This window comes from Doryrhamphus excisus, chromosome 4, assembly GCF_030265055.1.
Source record: "Doryrhamphus excisus isolate RoL2022-K1 chromosome 4, RoL_Dexc_1.0, whole genome shotgun sequence".
In the NCBI taxonomy this organism is placed as follows: domain Eukaryota; kingdom Metazoa; phylum Chordata; class Actinopteri; order Syngnathiformes; family Syngnathidae; genus Doryrhamphus; species Doryrhamphus excisus.
The window spans coordinates 10,988,013-11,009,059 of record NC_080469.1 but is presented as its reverse complement, the minus strand read 5'-3'; the positions used below and the strand labels follow the sequence as shown (position 1 = coordinate 11,009,059).

General features: G+C 37.4%; 4 protein-coding genes across 5 annotated transcripts; all 4 read right to left on the bottom strand.

The window, feature by feature from the left end:
• Positions 1-113: 113 nt before the first annotated feature.
• Positions 114-4,492, bottom strand: LOC131128249 (arrestin domain-containing protein 3-like). Of its 2 annotated transcripts, none has more exons than XM_058070916.1 (6): positions 4,151-4,492; positions 3,987-4,065; positions 3,760-3,907; positions 3,552-3,645; positions 2,178-2,434; positions 114-1,548 (listed from the first exon to the last, which is right to left on the bottom strand). In XM_058070916.1, the coding sequence occupies exons 1-6, from the start codon at positions 4,383-4,385 to the stop codon at positions 1,351-1,353; spliced, it is 1,011 nt and encodes a 336-aa protein (XP_057926899.1). In that variant the 5' UTR covers positions 4,386-4,492; the 3' UTR covers positions 114-1,350. The 2 variants fall into 2 exon arrangements, with proteins under 2 accessions (XP_057926899.1, XP_057926900.1); XM_058070917.1 differs by having other exon boundaries at positions 3,987-4,062.
• Positions 4,493-4,660: 168 nt separating this feature from the next.
• On the bottom strand, positions 4,661-11,061 carry LOC131128726 (arrestin domain-containing protein 3-like). Its single transcript, XM_058071836.1, has 7 exons — positions 10,720-11,061; positions 7,914-7,958; positions 7,762-7,822; positions 7,507-7,657; positions 7,019-7,115; positions 6,679-6,935; positions 4,661-5,894 (listed from the first exon to the last, which is right to left on the bottom strand). Exons 1-7 carry the CDS (start codon positions 10,979-10,981, stop codon positions 5,640-5,642), a joined length of 1,128 nt encoding a protein of 375 aa, XP_057927819.1. The 5' UTR covers positions 10,982-11,061; the 3' UTR covers positions 4,661-5,639.
• A 2,495-nt stretch (positions 11,062-13,556) lies between these two features.
• Positions 13,557-16,232, bottom strand: LOC131127750 (arrestin domain-containing protein 3-like). Its single transcript, XM_058069950.1, has 6 exons — positions 16,118-16,232; positions 14,714-14,774; positions 14,477-14,621; positions 14,293-14,389; positions 13,814-14,070; positions 13,557-13,736 (listed from the first exon to the last, which is right to left on the bottom strand). Exons 1-6 carry the CDS (start codon positions 16,230-16,232, stop codon positions 13,557-13,559), a joined length of 855 nt encoding a protein of 284 aa, XP_057925933.1.
• A 957-nt stretch (positions 16,233-17,189) lies between these two features.
• Positions 17,190-20,787, bottom strand: LOC131128066 (arrestin domain-containing protein 3-like). The gene is made up of 6 exons (XM_058070590.1): positions 20,417-20,787; positions 20,035-20,104; positions 19,366-19,513; positions 18,786-18,888; positions 18,444-18,709; positions 17,190-18,353 (listed from the first exon to the last, which is right to left on the bottom strand). Exons 1-6 carry the CDS (start codon positions 20,667-20,669, stop codon positions 18,252-18,254), a joined length of 942 nt encoding a protein of 313 aa, XP_057926573.1. The 5' UTR covers positions 20,670-20,787; the 3' UTR covers positions 17,190-18,251.
• Positions 20,788-21,047: the final 260 nt, after the last annotated feature.

Genomic DNA, 21,047 nt, shown 5'->3' with positions numbered 1-21,047 from the left:
AAATATATGTTACATTTAAGCAAATTGTATGTATTTGTTTCAGTAAATTAAGCTTTTTCAAGCATCTACTTTGGTCTCTCTTTGTGAGACAAGCATGAGACTCGATTGCCAGAACAGCAGGCTTTTATTGCAGGTTTCAATTATCTCACAACAGGCACAATAATAATAACATCACAGTAAAAATAATAACTCTGAACTCCCAACATCACTTCCTGTCCGCCATCGATTCTGCTACCCTACTCGCACTGAAACACATTTATTCCAACACAGACAAGCACAAGTTTTATTATGAGAGACGCCCTGGCTCAAGTGGTATAGTGGTATCTTCAAGGTTGTGGGTTCAATACTTCGAAGTAGTATCGAAGTATCAAGATACTGAAGCCCAGTTGCTACTGATGTTGCATTATCACTCAGTACACGTGGTAACGGTGTAAAAGCGCTTGAGTACCTTGAAGGTAGAAATGCACTATACAAGTAAAGGTCTATTAATTATGGCTCATTTTCTCTGATTATTATATATTATATTGGCTAATATGTATGTAAAATTGACTATGTGGGTGTTTCAAGTCTCTAATAATGTTTTTAAAAAACTATTTAGGAGAACATAAACAGGTTTTCTATGCCATAACTACAAAAATATTGCAATTATAAAAAAAAGGAAGCCTACTTCTAAGAAATTCACTTGTTCCAGTCAGGTTTGTAACTAACTGACTGTGATAAAGGAAGGATTACTGTATACCAGGTTTTTTTGTGCTTCTGTTTTGGCTCACCCTGTCGATTTATTTATAAAATGTCTGAGAAGAAAGACAGCAGTCTGAAGTTTGCAACCTATAGTTGGCTACTGCAATAACAAACATGATGTGGGGTTCTAACAATCTGTTTGTGTGCTACGAGCACATGATCATTATCTTATTTGTTTTTGTAAAGTGCATTGACCCAAATTAGGGCAGAAGTATGGTAAAGTACAATCGAACATACAACTTATTAAGCATACCATAAATGCTCAAGTCAACTCCCCACCAAGTCTCCTAAAGTCACTGGGTGTGGTCTACAAAAATAAAATACCAGTCGTTTTTTTTGCACCAGGTCAATACAACAGTTGTGGCTATAGGCAACGTCCTTATGCAGTTTTGATGAACTCCACAAGATGGCAGTAGCTGCAATGAAAGTGCTCAGCTTAGGTATGCTCCAGCTATAATATTACAAGTAGTTATGTTAAACCCAGGAGAATAAACCAAGAGCTATAATCTAAAGGAATAATGACACACAAGACAAAGCATCATAGGGAAACATGGTCAAAAGTTTCCACTGGTGTTTTTTTCTTTACAGTCCACTTACATTGCAGAACCATTATTTGGATGGGTACAATGCATCATAGGATGGTGGGGGCTCCAAAGATTCAGGAGTACTGCTCCAGGTTGGGTGGTTGGGGTTCCCTGATGCTTCACCTCCAAATGCTGCAGGAGTTGGTTGTTCTCGAATGCCAGGTAGGACAACTATTGGAATTGTCACCCCCTCATCTACTTTGTATTTGATATCCAGAAAGACCTGTTTTCAAGCACAAAATATTATTTAATCATTGAGTTTGTTGTTGATTTTATAAATTTTAGAGTTAAGTTGTGCATTAATAATAGTACTCAAGTCACATGTTTTAATTAGCTTGAGGGCTTTTATGATTGAGTCTGATCAACTCTGCGTAGTAGCCACACAAGCCTGCGAGAAAAGCTGGAAACAGAATCCTATCATTGGAGATGCAATAGGCCTATGCTGTCGTTTTAATGTGTCGAAATATAACTACATTTTTTATTCAGTTGTATGGCTCAAATAAAGTTTGTAACAGAGCTGACAGCCTCATTGTGTATTGCAATGACAACATAGGTTTGCTAATCTGTTTGTTAGTGCAACATTGTTTTATATAACCAATGACAAACAAGCAAACGTATTAACTCAGTAATGAAGCATAACCTATTTTGGTATTCGACTAATCATTTTTTTATTTAAAAAATCTGAATATCTTCTGACCGAAAGCACTAAATGTTTGTTTTTGGTTTATATGGCTTATAAATGGATATATGGATTTGGTCTATCCAGGACCTAAGTGATTACAAAATTAATCAAAATAAGCTTCAGAATAATCAACTTAAAATAATTGTTAGTTGCAACCTTGTCTAGTTTACCTTGAGCTTGTACTCCAACGTGAACATGCAGCAGTTCAGCATGGAGGGTGGTAGTCTTCTGGGGATGGGGATCCTCTTGATGACAGACTCCGTGCTACCAGAAGCCACAGGCTGGGCCTCCATTTGAAGGAGCTTTTTTTCAACTACACTTTGGTAACCATTTCCAAAGGACGTCTCCTTCAAAAAGAACATCACTGTTGGTGTCACTAAACGAGTTGACTGGTTGTGAATTTCAACTCGGATATGGAGAGTCTCTCCTATAAGAAGAGGCATGCTTTAGTTTAGGTACATTTATTTAGACCTTTAAAAAAGGCTAGTGGCTTAATTCATTTAAATCTGTGTGAGAAGAATGTGTCCAGGCAGACTGAAAAGTAGCGTATGTTTCATTTATGTATTATTTAATGTATTGCATTGGTTTTGCAAAACATCATGTGGATGTCTATAAATAAATGTAAAAATACAGTATTTCTTTCAACATTGAGAGTCACCAAACCAGTGAGGAAATGGCAGCTCTTTTTTGGCCAATCACAAGCTCTAAGTGAACTCATGACAAGCTTGTCAACTGAATGCAAACTGCAGGAAGTTATTATAGTTTGACTCATGGTGTCATCATACAAAGAATGCTAAACTCATCACACAGCAACTTAATACTCAAAAGGTATCTAAGAAGTATACAAAAAGAAAACTGATTTAAAATTCAAAAGAAAAAAAAGAAAAAAAAACTTTTTCACATGATGCATTTACCTTTAGTCCCAGGAAAGCCTTTCATTGGTTATTGCTGCCCGGGTGCTGCAATGCTGCCACTCTCCACCAGAGGAGCCCAGAGGGAGGCTAATATCATTGCAGTGCCACGGCAGGAATAAACAATGAAAGGCTTGGCTGGGAAAATATGCATTATGGGAAAAGTAAAAAAAAAAAATTTTTTATTTTAAACTCATATTGGTACTTCTATATTTCATATATACATTTTGAGTGTTAAGTTGTTGTGTGATGATTTCAGTGTTCGTTGTAAGATCGGTCAGACTGTTATATTGAGTAATAACCTGCATTTTCCAAAGGGCTGACAAATTTGCAGTGAGTTCTTTCATAGCTCATATTTGGCTATGAAAGAGCTACATGGTCCTCACAGACCAAGCCACAATTTTGCAAGCCACAATTCGCCATTTTATGACGTGGACATGTGGGTGTGGCAAATATGCCAGAATTGGCAGTACTTAAAACAGCTCCTGCTTATGTTAAAATTTCATAGGTTGCATAGTTGTGAAAAGGTTAAATGTTGCAACACGACTACATAATCTAATAGACCTGAACGCTAATTATGTTAATCACATTTGAAAGCAAATGTATAATATAGCAATATGCATACATGATTACCTTGCTTGTATCCCATTTTGTCTGTGTGGACATCCATGGAAACTGTTCCCGAGCCAAAGTTAACACTCGTTTGCTTGCAACCATGTTGAGGTGTCTGAAGGAACAAATTGCTTTTCAAAATTCATGCGTTTTTAGTATTGTTTTTCAAAAAATAACTTTCATTTTTGTCAATTTAGTAGCTTCATTTCAAACATAAAACAATTCCCACCATAAGGCCAGGTATAGCCACAGCTGGTTTGGAGACAAATGTGAAGTATGTGTCAGCTTTTTTCGGCAACTTCTTAGACTGCTTAAGCTCTGCCTTCAGCTTATGAACAATTCTACATAAACGGCATTTGATTGATGACGGCATATCTCTGTAGAGAAAAAAAAAACATATAAATGATATGCGCAACAGTCATGTCTAGTCAAGTCAACACAAAAATAACCAAATACCTGTCAGGTATCTTGAATGAAAAAGGAAATGCGTTTCTTCCTTGAGCAATTGATCCCACTCTGGCTTCATGAAAGTCTGCTTTAATTTCATTATGTTACATTGTAGTAATCACATGGAGGAAGTGCCTCGAAGAACAATAAAAACTGATAAAATGATACATTACCATTTTGTCCCAGGATCTCCTGTCTAATGGTGTAATATTTCTCATAAACACTGAAAGTGCTGTCTTCCTCAGAAGAATGGGCTTCTCCTTTTCCTTTCGCAATCAAAGTCAGTGATTGGATTTTAGTTTCTTTTGACGCCACCACAATGATTCTTCCTTTGATGGTATCTCCATTTGTGAAGGTGTTCTGATGATTAATGGCATCGTATTCAATTGAAAAATGACTGATGGTCATGTTCCACAAGAATCCTACAATGTTAAGCTAATATTTAGAAAGAAACTGTGACCTGCATGAACTACATATGGGCTTATTGTTTTTAGTCACATGATCAGATGACAGGCTGCGGGTTAGTCAGGTTTTGTCACATTTTAAATGAAATGTTTTCCGTCAACTAAAATGTTGGTGCCACTCCCATTTTGTAATGCACGTCCACTACTGGTTTACGGTGAGCAAGGGGGCGGGTGAAGCAAAAATAAAGAAAAACAAAGAAACACACTCCAATTCGATAGTCGATTGTATAGTTACTCTTTATTTATTAAATAGGGCAGTGAAATATAATATAGGACAAGGACAAATCAGTGTACTAATTCAGTACTCTGTGATCATTGATTGAAATGTAGTTACACACATAATTGCTTACAAATGTCTAAAATATAAAAATGGTATATACACTACTTAGGCAAATCATCTAGTTAAGCAACCAACTTGAAAGTCACTTTGCAAACATATGATCATAAATCTTAATTGGACCAAATAATACAAGCTAAGATTGTTACAATGAAGATATATACGTAGGTCACATATTTGATAAAAATCAATGGTCTCCGCTGTCTGGCACATATATCGAATTTTAAATAAAACTCCATACAATACATTCTTCTCATGTTCATTTCTTGTAGGAATTTTAGTTCTGAATGAAATTAGAAGTAGTGAGTTACTTTTCAATCACCCTGTACATACAATATATTAGGGGTGCTCCGATCGGTACTTGCTTTATAGCATCAAGAGCAAATTATACAAGTCTCCCATCTCCCCGAAGATGCACAGTGATACATTTGTTCTTCTATATTCTTCTAATATATTGTTGTGTAAAACATATATATATATTCATTCATTCATTTTCTACTGCTTTTTCCTCACAAGGGTCGCGGACATATATATATTAAATGACAAAATACACCAATATAGAAATATTATATGATGGTATGTCTCTGCTGGAGTTCACCGGTGTTTATTTGCATCTTCGACCAAAACCTTATTTTGTGGCCACTCTGCTCTCCTCAAACTCAACCAGTTGCACAAGCCAAATCCTCATTTAAATAGGCTGGTCCACACCACTTTTGTAACTGTTAAAGCTGTGCTAGCAATCAAAGTACATCAACCACAACACGCAGTATGTATTTTTTTCTTTAGACATGCAATCCAGTGCTTGCTCTTTGGAATCTTAGCTGATCAGACCCTTGGTGTACAAGCATCTGGAGAATAAAATCATTGGTATTTACCACCAAAATCTGTCAACGTAGGGTATGTTCCATGAGCTTCATAGGGAGGAGGGGGATTGAAAGATTGTGATGGTGGCACAGTGCTCCACATTGGAAGGTTTTGGCTTCCGAAGGCTCCAAATTCAAATCCAGCAGAAGCATCAGGCAGGCTTGGTGCCATTGCAGACACTTGAGGGGCTGGAAGGATGGTTATAGGAAATTTGATCTCTGGGTCTGAAGCATATTTTACATCCAGGTAAACCTATGGGAAATATAGCTGCAGTGAGAAATATGAATCCAACCTACTTAAGGTCAGTGCAGTGGCTATAAACAGGGTCAGAAAAAAGTTTTCATTCTTGTATGATCAAAACCAAGTACACTATAAATTGGACTTTTTAATATGTGATAGTCAAATGAATACTGTATGGGCTGTGTGTGTTGGAGTGAACCACTTATTTAGAGTATCATCAAGAATTGGATGTAAACATATTGGAATAAATTAGATTATATGTTTTAATAATCCTTTTAGCGTGGTTTGTAAAGATCTGTGATTCGTTATTCTGGTTGTTTTTTTAATTATGTGTGTTAAACTAAAATAATCAGTCATTTGTTGGGCTGTCCAAAATAACAAGTTTATATCTAACCAGTGGTTAAAAACTGTGATTAATCTGATTAAAATGTTTAATCATTTCACAGCCCTAGTAATTTCTTTATAATTTTTTTGTTAAATAATACAATTAAAATAATTTCCTTGATTTTGTCACAGTGGTTGAGACAAAGTTTGACTTGCTCATAAAAATTTAATTTTGCTGTGGGCTTTCTATACAGGCGCACTGTAATCACAACATTGTTAATACAGATAAAATTACACATGAACAAGCGTTTTAATACTAATGAGATATGAGATAAGACGCATACTGAAGTATATCGTTGGTCATCATACAGTTTGTGTATATTACATACAGTATACTGTGATTGTTTAATAAATTGAATATTATAATAATTATTTTTTCAAGAACAAAGAACATAAAAAAGAACATACTTACCCTAAGTCTGTACTCTGCCTTAAGGATGCTGCAGTTCAGGATGGAAGGGTCCACATCATGGGGGATTGTGATGACTCTTGTAACCGTTTGATTGGTAGATGGAGCAAGAGGCTCTCCAACCTCTTTAATGAGATCTTTGGTATCAAGCCTTCTCTTCCCTCTCGCAAAAAAGCTGTGCTTTCTGTAGATGCAGTACTTGGGTTTGATTTCACGAGAAGAGTTGTTCTGAATGAATGCCACAATCTTTAAGCCCTCTCCTGTAACACAGAGCATGATTCAGCATGTACATGCCAGACAAAGTAGGGGTAGTGTGAGTGGAAGTTACTGGAGGGACTATCACCTTGGAAGAAGCCTGTTTTTTCAAGATTGACATCCATGGCGACAGTTCCTGAGTTGAACAGACTCATTTTTTTATCTTTACACTCATGCTGCGGTGCCTATGAGAGAAAAACAATCCAATAAACAAAGGCATGTTTATACACTTTTATAATCCCAAACTCCCAATCCCAGCAACGTATTTATATTTCCTCTAAGCTCAAATGAATTTGACACCTCTGGTGTAGGTTTTTGGTGTAGTACAGGCAAGCCTGGCTTTAGACTCAACAGAATGTGTTAACCAGTTCAACTTGCCTTGCAGTACACCCCTTCAGCCTGTGTGGTTTGGCAGAGAAAGTAAAAACATACCATTGTCCAAACCATACCATCGCACATTGCTCAATAAACTTCCAACTTAACAACACTTACTTAAGAGAAATCATTCCTTTAATACCATTGACCCATAGATGTGTTCTTCATTTAAATGACATTTCAATGGAACTCATCACCTACCATTAGTTCGTGCATAATGTTTGGCGCACATTGTGTCACATAGGGGATCTTGATAGTATCCGTTGTGCTAAACCTCATCGATCTGCTTAGCTTGGTTTCCAACAGGTACACAACTTTACCAGCAGAACCTTTGAAGGACGAGGGCATGTCCCTAATGAGCATCAAAACAGCAGAGGACATTAGTTCATGGCTTTCATATGAAGACCAAATAAGTACATTAAGCTTTTTGATCTGTTTCTATACAAGTGGACTTACTGCAAAGGGAACTGAAAGCTGAAGGGGTAGACATGAATTCCAACAGGAAGTACATTACTGTCTAAAAGCAAACACACACAACACAGTATATACATTTAAAAAGTCCAACTGTTACATTACAAATAAAAATCGACCTGGTCTTTCATACTTACATGTTTCTCCATTATGGTTTTTCAGTAGTGATTGATCATCATCCCCTATGGAGAACAAATGGAACATTTCAAAGTGACCAAAATCTTTGTGATGGTTGTGAGAATCATCAGTCACCATGTCTATTTTACGGTTGATTGAGCCCTTCTAAAAAGTTCCTGAGCCCCTAAGATTTTTTTCATCTCAAAAATTACGTCAAGCATGCACTTAAAGTAAAGTAAATCAGGAAGTATTGTATGAGTGGTGTAGTGGTTAGCATTGTGGACTTCAGAACGCCCTGGGTTTGAATCTCCACTAGTAAGCATCATTGGTATCCGTCAGGAAGGGCATCCAGAATAGTGCTCAAAAAGTGCTCAAGCCAAAAGCAAAAGGTTCGCTGTGGCGACTCCGAAATCAGGAAAAAACGAATCAGTTGAAAGGTCAGATATATGAATGACAAGCCTAAACCACTAGATGGCGCCACATACAGGTTGCACTTGTGTGTGAAAAGAAGCCCACACATGGAAGGGGATGGTTGTATCATATGGTATATATGGTTATATCTGAAATTATTGAAAACATCTGAAGCAATTAAAGTAGAATGGCTACAGAATAAACAAGAGGATTACTATATAGGAGCAGAGCTTACACGGGTTCTTCAAAAGCCATAAAAACTAAAGTAGTCTGTGGGACTAATGTGGCCAACGACATATTTGTCGACATTCATGCAAGTCCTACTGGGGCACACTGTGACCAAACTAAAACCAGAGATGTAATCTCTAAAAGGTTTTATTGGCCAGGGTTGTCGGTGGACATCCATAAGTGGGTAAGTCAACTCTAAATTGAAACCGCATGTAATTACTATGGAATCGTACGTACAATATGTCATGATCATTAGGTTTCCCAGTGCACAGCTTGCCAGGCAAGCAGCAACTTGCCTGGCAAAGTGATTTGAAAGTGAAGGCAATAATGTTTTTGAATCCACTGAAAACATAGAAACATGATTCTCTTTTTTGTATAAATTGTGTAAATAGGCAACATTAAACTATTTGCTTTTGTGATGACACTTCCCATGGAAAGACATGTTTGCATTTGATAGACTGTGTCTATAAAATTACAGTTCAAGTACAGTAAACCTCGGATATATCGGACTCGGATATATCGGAAATTCGCTCACAACGGACAGATAAAAAAGAACCAATTTTTCTGTAGTGCATTTCCAATAAAAATTCATTGTATATATCGGATTTTTTATAACGGATTTCGCCTATTTCGGACAAAATCTCCAGTCCCGTTCCAATGCATTTCCATTAAATTTCCCTCGCATATATCGGATGGCCGCATCGTGGCGCTCCGATTCGCCGAATCGTGACAGGCCGCTATACGACGTCATTTGCAGCGTTTGCAGCGTTGCCTGCGCGTCCAGGTACATTGGAAACATAGTCAAGGAAGTGCCTTTTTATAACGGATAAAATCCGATTTACGCATATACCGGATATAAATCCGATATATGCGTAAAACGGACATTTTCCGGTATACGCATATAACGGATTTCGCTTATATCGGACAAAACCAGTGGGAACAATTGAATCCGATATATCCGAGGTTTACTGTATTATATTTTAGGAAATACTATTAACAACATTTTTGAGGTGGTGCATTTGTATTTTATTGTTAGTCTATTGGTACTCTTTATGAATAAAATTAAGTGGATTAGCTTACAATGCTTCAGGAAAATGTAAGTAATTTTAAGCCTACTGTATTTCTATGTTCTCAGTTGCTATTACAACTATTACACATTGAGTAAGGAACTCAAACAATGCACAAGGAGGAGCGAATTCAAGAAACAACGCATGCAGTCGCAAAATACAAGTCATGGTGTGTTTATTTATTATAAATCACTACTTTGCTACGGTTAATTTATATTTTAATATGGTTAATAATAATTATGGTCAATATCATTGCAGTTGTAAAGACATCACCATTATGTCACTATATGGTTACATCACTTTATACTTCTGTATTTGGTTTAAAAAAATACATACCAGGAAGGCAGGAAGTGAACAAATGTTACAGTTACAGATTGTAAAAGTAACAGATGGAGGGGTAGGATTTAATATGCTTTGCTTCTTTCTACTCCCTTGGACATGTGGAACTGTGAATTGACTATGTGATGGATTCCATTGTAACCTGATGCATGTTCAAATAAAATGAAACCATTACCATTACATATACTCACCAGAAGAGGGTACTACTCATGAACCACACAGAGTCATGTTAACATAATGTTATTCACTGTTCAATTGTGCTAATGCTAAGTTCTCAATTGCCAACATGTTATTTTCATGAAATTATGGCCAATTTTAAATTAACAAACAATTCTAAAGGTAATTAGGGCGTTTTAATCACTGTTTTTTCCTCTCCTCGGGGGTTATGTTTTTTCCAACAGCATTTAACAACATCATATGCAAATAATATGCAAAATAGACGATGACGCTATCTACTTCGAGGACAGCCAATAGATAATCTTCTTACTGAAAAGTTGGCAAAAGTGGATGTGACGGACAAAAAATGGGTTGCAGCTCGTTATCTGTGTTAGGACGGTTGAAAAAAAATCGTTTGTTGTGTAACAAACATTCGCTTGGGGGTCATTAACAGGAAGTTCGAATCTGTGGAAACATTTCTAACTTTCTAACAGTAAAGTAACATAAGGCAAGGCGACCTCTCTTGTAGCTTAAAAATAACCTTCAGGATTTCCGTTAAGTGGAGTAAATTGAGAATGATGAACAGGCGTGGATGCATGCAAAAAAAAGAAAAGAAAAAACTTACCTGAGTTGTTTTTGTCTCGAATAAAGTAATGTCTAATGCTGAAGTACTTGTCTTTTGAGTGGTACGTGACGGTAGTTTTACCGTGCCTCTCGGTCCACAACACCTCGGCTTTCCCCTTAAATTTCACGTAGAGGTACTCCACTTCGCAATCCTTGCTGACTTCCAGAGTGACATTTCCAGTCAGGTTGTCACCACCAGTAAACGTATTACGATCTCCGTTCTCGTTGTAAGTAACTTTAAGGCTCTTTATTGTGCTCGACATGGTGAAACTAGTCCACTCTCTACCCCCAAGACTCCCGCGGGTCTCGACAAGGATCGACTTCCGCAATGGGTGTGTCTCAATTTGCTGTCTACCCGCTTGCGCTTGGCCGTCGCTGTTCATTGCTGGACGGTTCGGTTACTTTTTTTAAATATTATATCCCCATCTCTAACATGTACCTACTTTATAAAGAGAGGAGAAAAACGAAATAGACAAAACATAACAGTAAACTGTGGAATGGTTTGAGCAAGGAACTCGATGAAGCCAGAAACACTACAGTGTACAAAACAGTGTTTTCTGAGTACACAAAAGCTGGATGCCGAGCACCACAGTGTCTGATTACATTTGGAATTAATTAATTTCTGTATTATTCTTTAATTGTACATCACAGTTCCTGATCAAATTTATCCTGAATTAATTTGTGTATGTTTGTTTAATGAATACCATCCAATATTTATTTACTGACACTGACGGTTTGACATATCATTACACAAAGCTGTCAGTTTTTTGCTGTATTTTTCATAATACTGGGATAGGCTCCAGCACCCCCACATGAGGATAAGCGGTAGAAAATGAATGAATTAATGCATGAATGAAGATATTGCATGTCATATATTTTGTACATTATATATTTCTCTGGGCTGCACGGAACCCGAGTGGTTAGCGTGCAGGCTTCACAGCTAGGAGGCCGGAGTTCAATTCCACCCTCGGCCATCTCTGTGTGGAGTTTGCATGTTCTCCCCGTGCATGCATGTGTTTTCTCCGAGTACTGCGGTTTCCTCCCACATTCCAAAAACATGCTAGGTTAATTGGCGACTCCAAATTGTCCATAGGTATGAATGTGAGTGTGAATGGTTGTTTGTCTGTATGTGCCCTGTGATTGGCTGGCGACCAGTCCAGGGTGTACCCTGCCTCTCGCCCGAAGACAGCTGGAATAGGCTCCAGCACCCCTGTGACCCTCGTGAGGATAAGCGGTAGAAAATGAAATATATTTCTCTATTGTCTATTATTACTCCTTTATTTATTATATGTTTTCTATTTCTTCTGCCACTACTGAATAAGTTATCCACAAAAAATACTTTAATAAAGCTGCTTTCTGCAGTGGTTGAAAGGCCATTCACCTTCAAGCTTCACCTTCAAGAGTTGTAAGCATTATATCCTGCCCTTCCTGGTATGACAATTTATGCTACGCCCCACAAGCACGAAACTAAAGGGTAGATAAGGCACAAAAGCAATGTTTGAAAAAGCACTGGTTCAACAGGAATATAGCAACCAGTATAGCATTTCTTTTTAAATCCTTTCGGTTTCAAAGGATTAATTTTGTGATCTGCACATGCACCAGTCTTGTGCCTTTGTGCAACAAAACCATAATTGACAGTTTTTTCAGTTGACAGTTTTTATAACATTTTATTTCTAATTATGACAAATGTGAGCAATTACGTGGTACATCTGTTCTCTTAAAGCACGTTGTTATGTTCTTGTATTTTTTTGTTCTTGAGCCAGTGACACACGGAAGATTTAGTCTTACTATCACACCTTCTTATTTTTGTGTCTATGGAAACAAATTTAATATGTGGACAAGTCATACACAGGAAGTGAACAAAGGAACAGGGATTTCCGCTTTGCTTATTCCCACTTCTTTTCAGATATGTTGGACTGTACAAGTGTAAACATGTGGCATTCCCTATTGTAACTGTGTTGGCATGTTGGTATTAAACCAAATAACCATTGACTTTGACCATTGAAAATGTAGGCACACAAGGCCACAACATAAGTAACCCCTAATGTCTCAAAAGGTTCTTGCAAAGACAGTAATGGCCAGTTTAGAGAGAATGTGTCAATATGCACAGCACAGAGGTATTTACACCTCTCGGCCAAATTAAAGGCTTGACCTTGACTGACCTCGGACAGCGGTCGGCAGAACCATGTGGGTCTTCAGCCTCGGCTCCCTTCGCCAAAGCTCGTCTGAAGCAAGTAATTGCAAAAATAAAACCAGCAAAATTATTTCTAATGCCAAACACACTACAGCTATCTGGTGGCGCCCATGACACGCTAGTCGTTGAGGTGGTGACTTTGGGACAAACAGGTAGCGTGCCACGGAAGCTGACTGCGCACTGACCGCTTGTGACACATTGTAAAAGCCTCTTGACAGCTAACTCTCCAAATACCAGAAAAGTCTCCAACTACACTTGAAAAAAATTAGTCGCCAAGAGGCTTTAGAAAGATATACAAAATTGCAGTAAAAATTTTCTTGACCCTGACCTTGCCTGTTGCTTTGAGCACTGTTAGTAATAGTTATCATTCTAATGCTTTTGTATTACTTTGATAAGAGTACAACAATCAATCAATTATGACAGGTAAGGAAGGATAAAAAAGGACTTTGTCCTTGGACAGTTTATGGTGTTTTTTAAGGAGATAGGTCAAAGGAAACTGATGTTGCGGCATAAGGAATCTCACAGAATTAAATAAATTCTGGCCAAGACAAATTTTATTATTGTTTTTTCACAGCAATCACAAACAGTAAATAAAAGGACATATCCAATTGGCACGATTACTAGCACGATTATTAGCTTAGATTCTAAAATCTAGGAAGTGAGGCTGTTGGCTCCTGTATGAAGTATGTGGCACCCATTTTTGAATTTTCTTCAAATTCAGGATTTGTGGGCAACTGCTCCTCATCAGATCCCTGCCAAGCCGGTACAATAACCACTGGGAACTTGATCTCTGGGTCAGAAGCATACTTGACATCGAGGTATACCTGCAATGGGATGGAAAGTCAGTTCTGACCAGGATCATTGAAACGTATACAGTATGTTGTAATCCTGTCATACACACCTTCAGCCGGTATTCTGCTTTGATGATATTGCAGTTCAAGATGGATTCGCATGTAGTGAGAGGTATGGTGATGAATCTTATGACATTGTGACCAGTAAAAGGTGGGATGGAGTCCCCCACCTCTTTGAGGATGTTTTTGGTTTCAACTCGCCTTTCGCTTTTTGCAAAATAACTGTACTTTTTATACAAACAATACTTTGGCCTGACACTTTGAGAAGACCTATTCTGAATATAGGCCACCACCTTCATGTCTTCCCCTGCAAAACAATTAGAAAACATCTTAGTATACACTTCATACAAGTCAGAAACAAACAAAGTAGGCACTAGTTATTTGACTTGAGGGTGTGGATGTGTGTACGGAGTGTTTTGTTTGTATTGTTCAACTCATTAGAGCAACCGTGGCAACCTACAGTTGATACCTTATCCTCAGACCATAAAACGTCAAAGGGGACTTTGAGCAACCTATGATTGCAAAGTACCTTGGAAGAAGCAGCTTTTGTCAATAGTAACTTCCATGCTGACTGAGCCTGAAGAAAATAGGCTCATTTTCTTATCAATGATGTCGCGTTGTGGAACCTGACGTGGATTAAAGAAGTTTTACAGTGCTTATGTCATCATTAAAAAGCTATGATAATGTGTATTTGTGTTCTGTAGGATGGCTACCATCAAGGTCGGGTCACAGCTTCCTTTATGGACGACAGTAAAATGAGTCTTGGCTTTGCTGTCCACTCTCATCGACCTACTCAGGTTTGCCTCCAACGTGTACTTGATTTTTCCCGACGAGTCCTTGAATGAAGACGGCAGGTCTCTACAGGATGTCAAACACACTTTACGAGTGAAAACCAATAGCAGCATATCGTACAAAGTTGATATTATTCCAAATATCTGGTTTTAACTCACTGTTGGGGGATTTGAAAGGTGAAGGGGTACATGTGGCAACCTTGAGTGACATTATTATTACCTGCAAAATGGAAAGGTTAAACTGCCAAGTGTGTAACATACCCTTACTTATGGCATTTTAAACATTGCATGCCTACATAGCTAACATTTTTTGGACAAGACGAGAACTGTTTGGATCATAAACCTGCAAGTTAACCATTTTTGTCTTCAGTCACACCTTCTAAAGTAGGGGAGTCCAAACCTTTTCCACCGAGGGCTTCATGCTGAAAACTAATGGATGCACAGCCCGCATAGCAAATACATGTAGAGCTGCTAAGTTTTATATATTTTAATATACTGTAGGTGAAAAATCATATTCTTAGTAAAAACTAGTCTTTTTACTCTTTTATTTTCCAAATATTTCAAATATTCAATATAATCTTTAGATTTTTGTCCCCCTTGTAACATTATAACTTTATCCCCATATTATAACTTTTTACACATTCATTCATTCATTTTCTACCGCTTTTTCCTCACGAGGGTTGCGGGGGTGCTGGAGCCTATCCCAGCTGTCTTTGGGCGAGAGTCGAGGTACACCCTGGACTGGTCACCAGCCAATCACAGTTTTTACACATTTTTTTACCTAAATTTTCTAAAAAATTACACCTTTATTATGTTATAAATAATATTATTATTAACATAATATTTATTATGTTATAAACATTTAAACTCTGACACAAAAATTATTTTTCATTATATGACGTGAAATTTAATCTTTTTTCTCTTAATATTTTGACTTTATTTTGCAACATTACTTTTTTCATTTTCCATTTTTGCTGTTGTTTTTAGATTTCCTGTTAAATTATATTTTAAGAATAATAATAAATTAAAACGTTTTTTTTTTTTTTAACTGCAGCGAACTGGACACCCCCATTCTACTGATTAGCTGTTTGGTTGCATGGGGTTTCTCCAGAAGATGATACCAAGGATAATATGGATAATTTTACAAACAAACAAAAATACGACAAAAGACGAGAATCAAACAAAGAAATGAGCAAGAAGGATATGACTGCTGATTTAAGTGGAACTGCACTTTTTTATTTTGCACATCATTTACAATGAAACATGGACATATATGTATTTCTTTCACTTTTCTGTACATTACAACGCCAGAAAGCTAACAATGTACGTCATTGGGACACACCTATTTTGACTATGAAGCATGTGTAAAAGCATGTGCCTTCAAAACAACAGGCATTCATGTATGCATTGGGAAACACAACAGATTGGATTTACATGATTTGATTAGCATTCATTTCGGTTAGAGTCAGACCTTCTGGAACTAATTAATGACGCTAACCAAGGTTTCACTTCATTTGTAACAGCTTGTCAAGTGTGGTTTGATGAATGAATGAAACAACTTACCTTGGCCATCCTGGATGACAAACGTCTTGATACTGAAGTATTTCTCTTTGTCATGGTATACTACAAATGTTTTTCCGTAGTGTTCGGTCCATTCCACATTCGCTTTTCCTTTCATCTTGATCCAGAGTGAATCTATTTTGCAGTCCTGTGTCACTTCGAATATAATCTGTCCTGTAATGTAATCACCACTGGTGAACACATTGTTTTTGTTAATGGGATTGTATTCCACTGAAAAGTTTTTAACTTGCTGCATGCCTGCTGATAAAGAATAACACTTCTGTAGTGTCAGGTGAGAAAGTTAGGTATGGTTAAGGTGTGTTCTAAACTTATATGTTGTCAAAGCAACCTTTGGCTCATAATTAAACTTCAAATTACAGGCTAGAATTTTGCTAATGGGTAATAAACATTGTTATGTATTTGTGCATTATGTAACTTGTTCTGCCATCACTCTTTGTGTACTTGCAATAGATGAAATAAGCATAATACTTCCCCTGTGGGTTAACTGCACATGTACTGCACATAAGTTAAAAATTGGAACATACAGTAAAAAATATCATATATCATGATATTTCAGATATTGCCTTTCTTCAGTCCAAAATATCGGTATTGGCACATTTTTTGAAGTTGGGGGCTCTCTTGTCCCAATGGGGATGTAGGAAGATAACATAAATAGTGATACATATGTGGTCTGACTGGTCCAGGTAGGGTGTTGGTATGGCCTTGTATTTTTTTATGTCTTTAATGACTTAATCCAGTAGATTATTCTTACATGTTTGCAAAAGATTACTGAATCTTTAATTGGTGTTTTTGTCTTAATTCCATCCATTTTCTACAGCTTGTCTTCTCTAGTGTCACTGGTACAGTATACTGGAGCCTATCTTAATTGAACTCCTGCAATCAAATACATGGTGCATATTTTCATTTGACATGTGCCTGCACTGTATATTACACATACTTACTCTTACATCATATCCACCTATTGATAGAATGCATTTATATTATTACAGTGTGTTTAAAAAGGCTTACATCATGAGTAAAACAAGCAAAAAATAAACACAAACACAGAAACACATGGCAGTAACACAGTGTTTTCCTTTAATACTGCATGACATATACAAGTAGATTATAGACAAACCAACATTCAACATCAATAACAAATTTTCAACAATGGTTTTCTGGTTGTAAGAGAGCATACCGTTTGAGGTTAGTGCTGTTATTTGGTGTTCTGAAAGGCATGATGTTTACAATAAAAAATACCTGCAGTAGTATGACAATAACCGTTTTTGAATTAAAAAATGTACATACTGTAGTTACATGGGTAACAAAGTCAGATATATTTGTCCAAAGATATTTAGAACTATAAAAGTGTTTGCTAACTAACAAAGAATGCATCAGTTTCTTCGAGAAGGCAATCCAGAATAAGGCTGAGGATTTTAAGCAATTCATGCAGAACATTTACATACAATAAAGCTTTACTTTCTACTTACATCACACACCAGTTGGCAACAAAGAAATTGCAATTTGCTGTGGAATAATTATTATGGCATGTTTCCCTGGAAAAAACAAACTTCCATCTCACAATACATACTGTAAGTAACACTTGAATACAGACCAACCTATATAAACCGTATGGACCCAATTATTTGGCAGTATTTTCATTCATTTTGGCAGCCTTTGGTCTGATGACAAAAAGACCACCGCATATCGTTTTCTACATACCAAATACCAAAAGTGTCAACGCAGTCTTAAAGGTTTGGCAAGTTAGTAAACAGAGGAGTTATGACAGGCAATTACAAAATAATGGTGATCACCCGAGCAGACTTGAGAAGTAAATATTACACTCAATCAAAACTGAGCATTAAAACTGTTAAGTGCAAAGTATTTGTTAAATAAATTTGTTAAATAAATGTATGTAAATGTAATATATTTACAATATGGTAAAACATACACAGGACTTAACAGTAAAAAAATAAAATTAAAAAAATCCTGAGCCTGAACTTTTTCCCAGGGAGCGGGGGTGTATTGGATTAGACGCACAGACAACGAAAGCTTCCTCTTTTGTTTTTATATCTTTAGAACGTGGATAAGGATAATGATTGTGGATGATGGGCCTTTTTTTAAGTGCAGTTTTCCTTTAAGTTGTTACTCCAGATGCCAGAGGATGAAAAGGGATGTCACACAGAATGATGGGAAACACCACGGTGAGGTCCGAGGAACCACTTACACAGAGCCTCAGCTACAAGACACACAAGACAAAAGCATATGCATCAAGACTGGATATGAATATGTATATACATATGCATCAAGGACATACTGTTGCTCCTACCTCAATCACGTACTCCACATTGAGGATGCTGCAGTTGGAGATGGAGAGTGAAGAGTCCATGGGAATAGTCAAAGTCAACTCAGTATGCATGTCTGAGGTGTGAGCGGCAATGGGCAGCCCGATCTGAGAGACCATGGTTTTCACCACTAATCGGCTATGGATCCTGTTGATAGTATAGTAATGTTGCTTCTGCTGCAGTTTGATCTTTGGAGTCACTGTCCGAGATGAAGCGTTGCTGAAGTCGCAGATTATCTTGACCATTTCACCTGGAGGAAGTGTTTGTTGTGCATTGGTTGGGTTATTAAACCAAATCATTAAAAAATGGAAAGAAAGGTAGACTACCTGGTGAGAAGGCTTTCTTCTCTGTGCTGGCTGTCATGGTGATGGGACCTGAAGCACAACAGAGGAAGCACACTTCCATGCTGTTGGAGCCTGATAGAGGAGACTGGAGAAGGAAGATGTAAGCAAGGAGTTTTTTTTCACATTTTCCAACATTTTCAAATCTGATATTTCCTTCCCCCAATATAAAAACTATATGTAACTTTACAAACAAATAAGTGGAGTAGTGAAAACTAATCAATAACACTAATGCAAGAAGATATCCATTTATCAATACACTGTATACAATCCAATTTCACATATAAAAACATCTTCTGCTCAGATTGTATGTAATATGCAGTTTAAATGATATTTTCAACATTTCATTGTCTCATTTTCCTCTTTTCAGCACTTGTGTCATTGTCGTGTTACTGTGTGATCCAGCCCTCAAATGGATCAATGCAATTCAACACAAAATCATCTCTTAATGTTCTACAATGGCTGTTGTGAGCAGAGAAATGGTCACTAAAAGTGTCTAATGTAAAGAAATTTTGGAACAATAACCCAGTCGTACTGACTGCTAGCAGCTGAAGTTGACACTTACCCATAAGTCGGGCTGGTTGGAATTGATGTGGTGCACAAAGTTGAACTCTGTCACAAAATCCGTTGACATATGCCACGGTCTGTCGATGCTCACCTTCAGGCTGTACCGTATTAGACCATGAGGTCCATGAAAGCTGGATGGGAAGTCCCTGCATTGATGTATAGCATTTCTTAAATACAATACCTTAAATGTGAGAATAGACTAAAATAATTTTTCGAAGGCTCATTTCATACAGAAAACCACTGTAGTTATTTTTTTATCCACTCACCTGCCACTTCATTAGGTACACCTGGACTGTATTGGGCACAGGAGATTCACATCATGGATGTGCTGTTGACAAAACTGCAGCAACTGTGTGATGCTGTCATGTCGATAAGGACCAACATTTACAATAAGGATATGCAATAATCCAAATCACCCGAATAAGGACAATTGGTATAGAATATCTTGGACAAATGCACATCCCAATGCTGCAATGAAAGTTTCCAGTGCCTTGTTGAACAATGGCATCCAGAACACAGGAAATTCTGAAAGTGAATAAAAGAAGAAACCAATGCCAGTGTGCTAGCAGGGTATAACTAATATAGTGGCTGGTGTGTGTGATCCGACGATGCTGCACACATGATGGCAACATGACACGACATAGAAAAAGTAGAGGCTCTTACACACCCTTGTGGGATATGACATGTAAATGGATACACATGCCTGCCAGGCGGAAGTTTCGCTGCTTCACCAACAGCTGGAAGACAAAGGCGAGTTAGGACTCTCACACTCACTGGACACTTTATTAGGTACGCTTCACAATTTAATCAAAGTTTCCTCTGTAAATCACTCTGACTTGAACAGAATACTGTGCCTGCACTGTATCATACTTGTCGTTTGGGAATGTTACTATTAGAAACAGAAACCATTCACAGTAATAACGCAGAGAAGATCTCAATGTTGTACTTTTCTGTTAATCAAAAGTGAGCATTATTGCCTCCAATTTGAAAACTCACTACCGCATGACAATTGATTGTGCAGCAAGAATTTAGCAATAATGGGCACGTACCTCCTTCTGTCAAAATCATACTTTTGAGATTAAAAAAGTCAATATTTGCGTTGTAGTGTCTTCGATTCCTTTTCTTCCCCCCACCGGACGACCAGTGGACGTTTGCCCGTCCCGTCAGACACATTGAGATCGACCTGATCTTTGTCGCCTTGGCTAGCTCGAAGGAAATCTGTCCAGTCATCAGGTCTCCACTGGAAAAAGTATTCTTGCCATTAAAATTAATGCAAAAGTCCTTAAACGTTTTGGCGAACATTGTTGATATCTCAATTAGTTACATATATAAATCAAATCAATCGGTTTGCACAGAAAATGTAGAAACAAATGCCTGATTACTCCACAACAACACCCCACCCAACATGTGTGCGTAATGCGCAGGCGCAGGATGAAGTAGGCGGGACTACGTGGATACCTAAATTATCTGTGGTTCAATAACATGAACTGGGGGCAAACATGAATTCTGACATATTCTGGAGCATAGGATGATCCCCTTCCAACCTGAATAAAATAATTGATTAAATGTATGTACTGTATACATACAATATATTAATATACAAACAAAATGGTTGGTTATTGAAACTGGTATGTAGTTGATTTGATAATATGTTGATTATTATGGTTAGTCCCACCTCCC

What these genes read in the sequence shown, in the direction of transcription:
- LOC131128249 (XM_058070916.1), bottom strand. Translation starts at nt 4,385, where the DNA reads ATGACCATCAGTCATTTTTCAATTGAATACGATGCCATTAATCATCAG. An exon ending in GGAGATCCTGGGACAAAATG is followed by an intron (nt 4,066 to 4,150) that starts GTAATGTATCAT and finishes ATGAAATTAAAG; the next exon opens with CAGACTTTCATGAAGCCAGA. An exon ending in CGTTGGAGTACAAGCTCAAG is followed by an intron (nt 1,549 to 2,177) that starts GTAAACTAGACA and finishes GCTTGAAAACAG; the next exon opens with GTCTTTCTGGATATCAAATA.
- LOC131128726 (XM_058071836.1), bottom strand. Translation starts at nt 10,981, where the DNA reads ATGTCGAGCACAATAAAGAGCCTTAAAGTTACTTACAACGAGAACGGA. An exon ending in AGCTTTCAGTTCCCTTTGCA is followed by an intron (nt 7,658 to 7,761) that starts GTAAGTCCACTT and finishes GATGCTCATTAG; the next exon opens with GGACATGCCCTCGTCCTTCA. An exon ending in AGGCAGAGTACAGACTTAGG is followed by an intron (nt 5,895 to 6,678) that starts GTAAGTATGTTC and finishes TATTTCCCATAG; the next exon opens with GTTTACCTGGATGTAAAATA.
- LOC131127750 (XM_058069950.1), bottom strand. Translation starts at nt 16,232, where the DNA reads ATGAAAGGAAAAGCGAATGTGGAATGGACCGAACACTACGGAAAAACA. An exon ending in TGTCATCCAGGATGGCCAAG is followed by an intron (nt 14,775 to 16,117) that starts GTAAGTTGTTTC and finishes TCCATTTTGCAG; the next exon opens with GTAATAATAATGTCACTCAA. An exon ending in CAAAAGCTGCTTCTTCCAAG is followed by an intron (nt 14,071 to 14,292) that starts GTACTTTGCAAT and finishes ATTGTTTTGCAG; the next exon opens with GGGAAGACATGAAGGTGGTG.
- LOC131128066 (XM_058070590.1), bottom strand. Translation starts at nt 20,669, where the DNA reads ATGTTCGCCAAAACGTTTAAGGACTTTTGCATTAATTTTAATGGCAAG. An exon ending in TATGATTTTGACAGAAGGAG is followed by an intron (nt 20,105 to 20,416) that starts GTACGTGCCCAT and finishes TTTGTCTTCCAG; the next exon opens with CTGTTGGTGAAGCAGCGAAA. An exon ending in ACATGTCATATCCCACAAGG is followed by an intron (nt 19,514 to 20,034) that starts GTGTGTAAGAGC and finishes ACATCAATGCAG; the next exon opens with GGACTTCCCATCCAGCTTTC.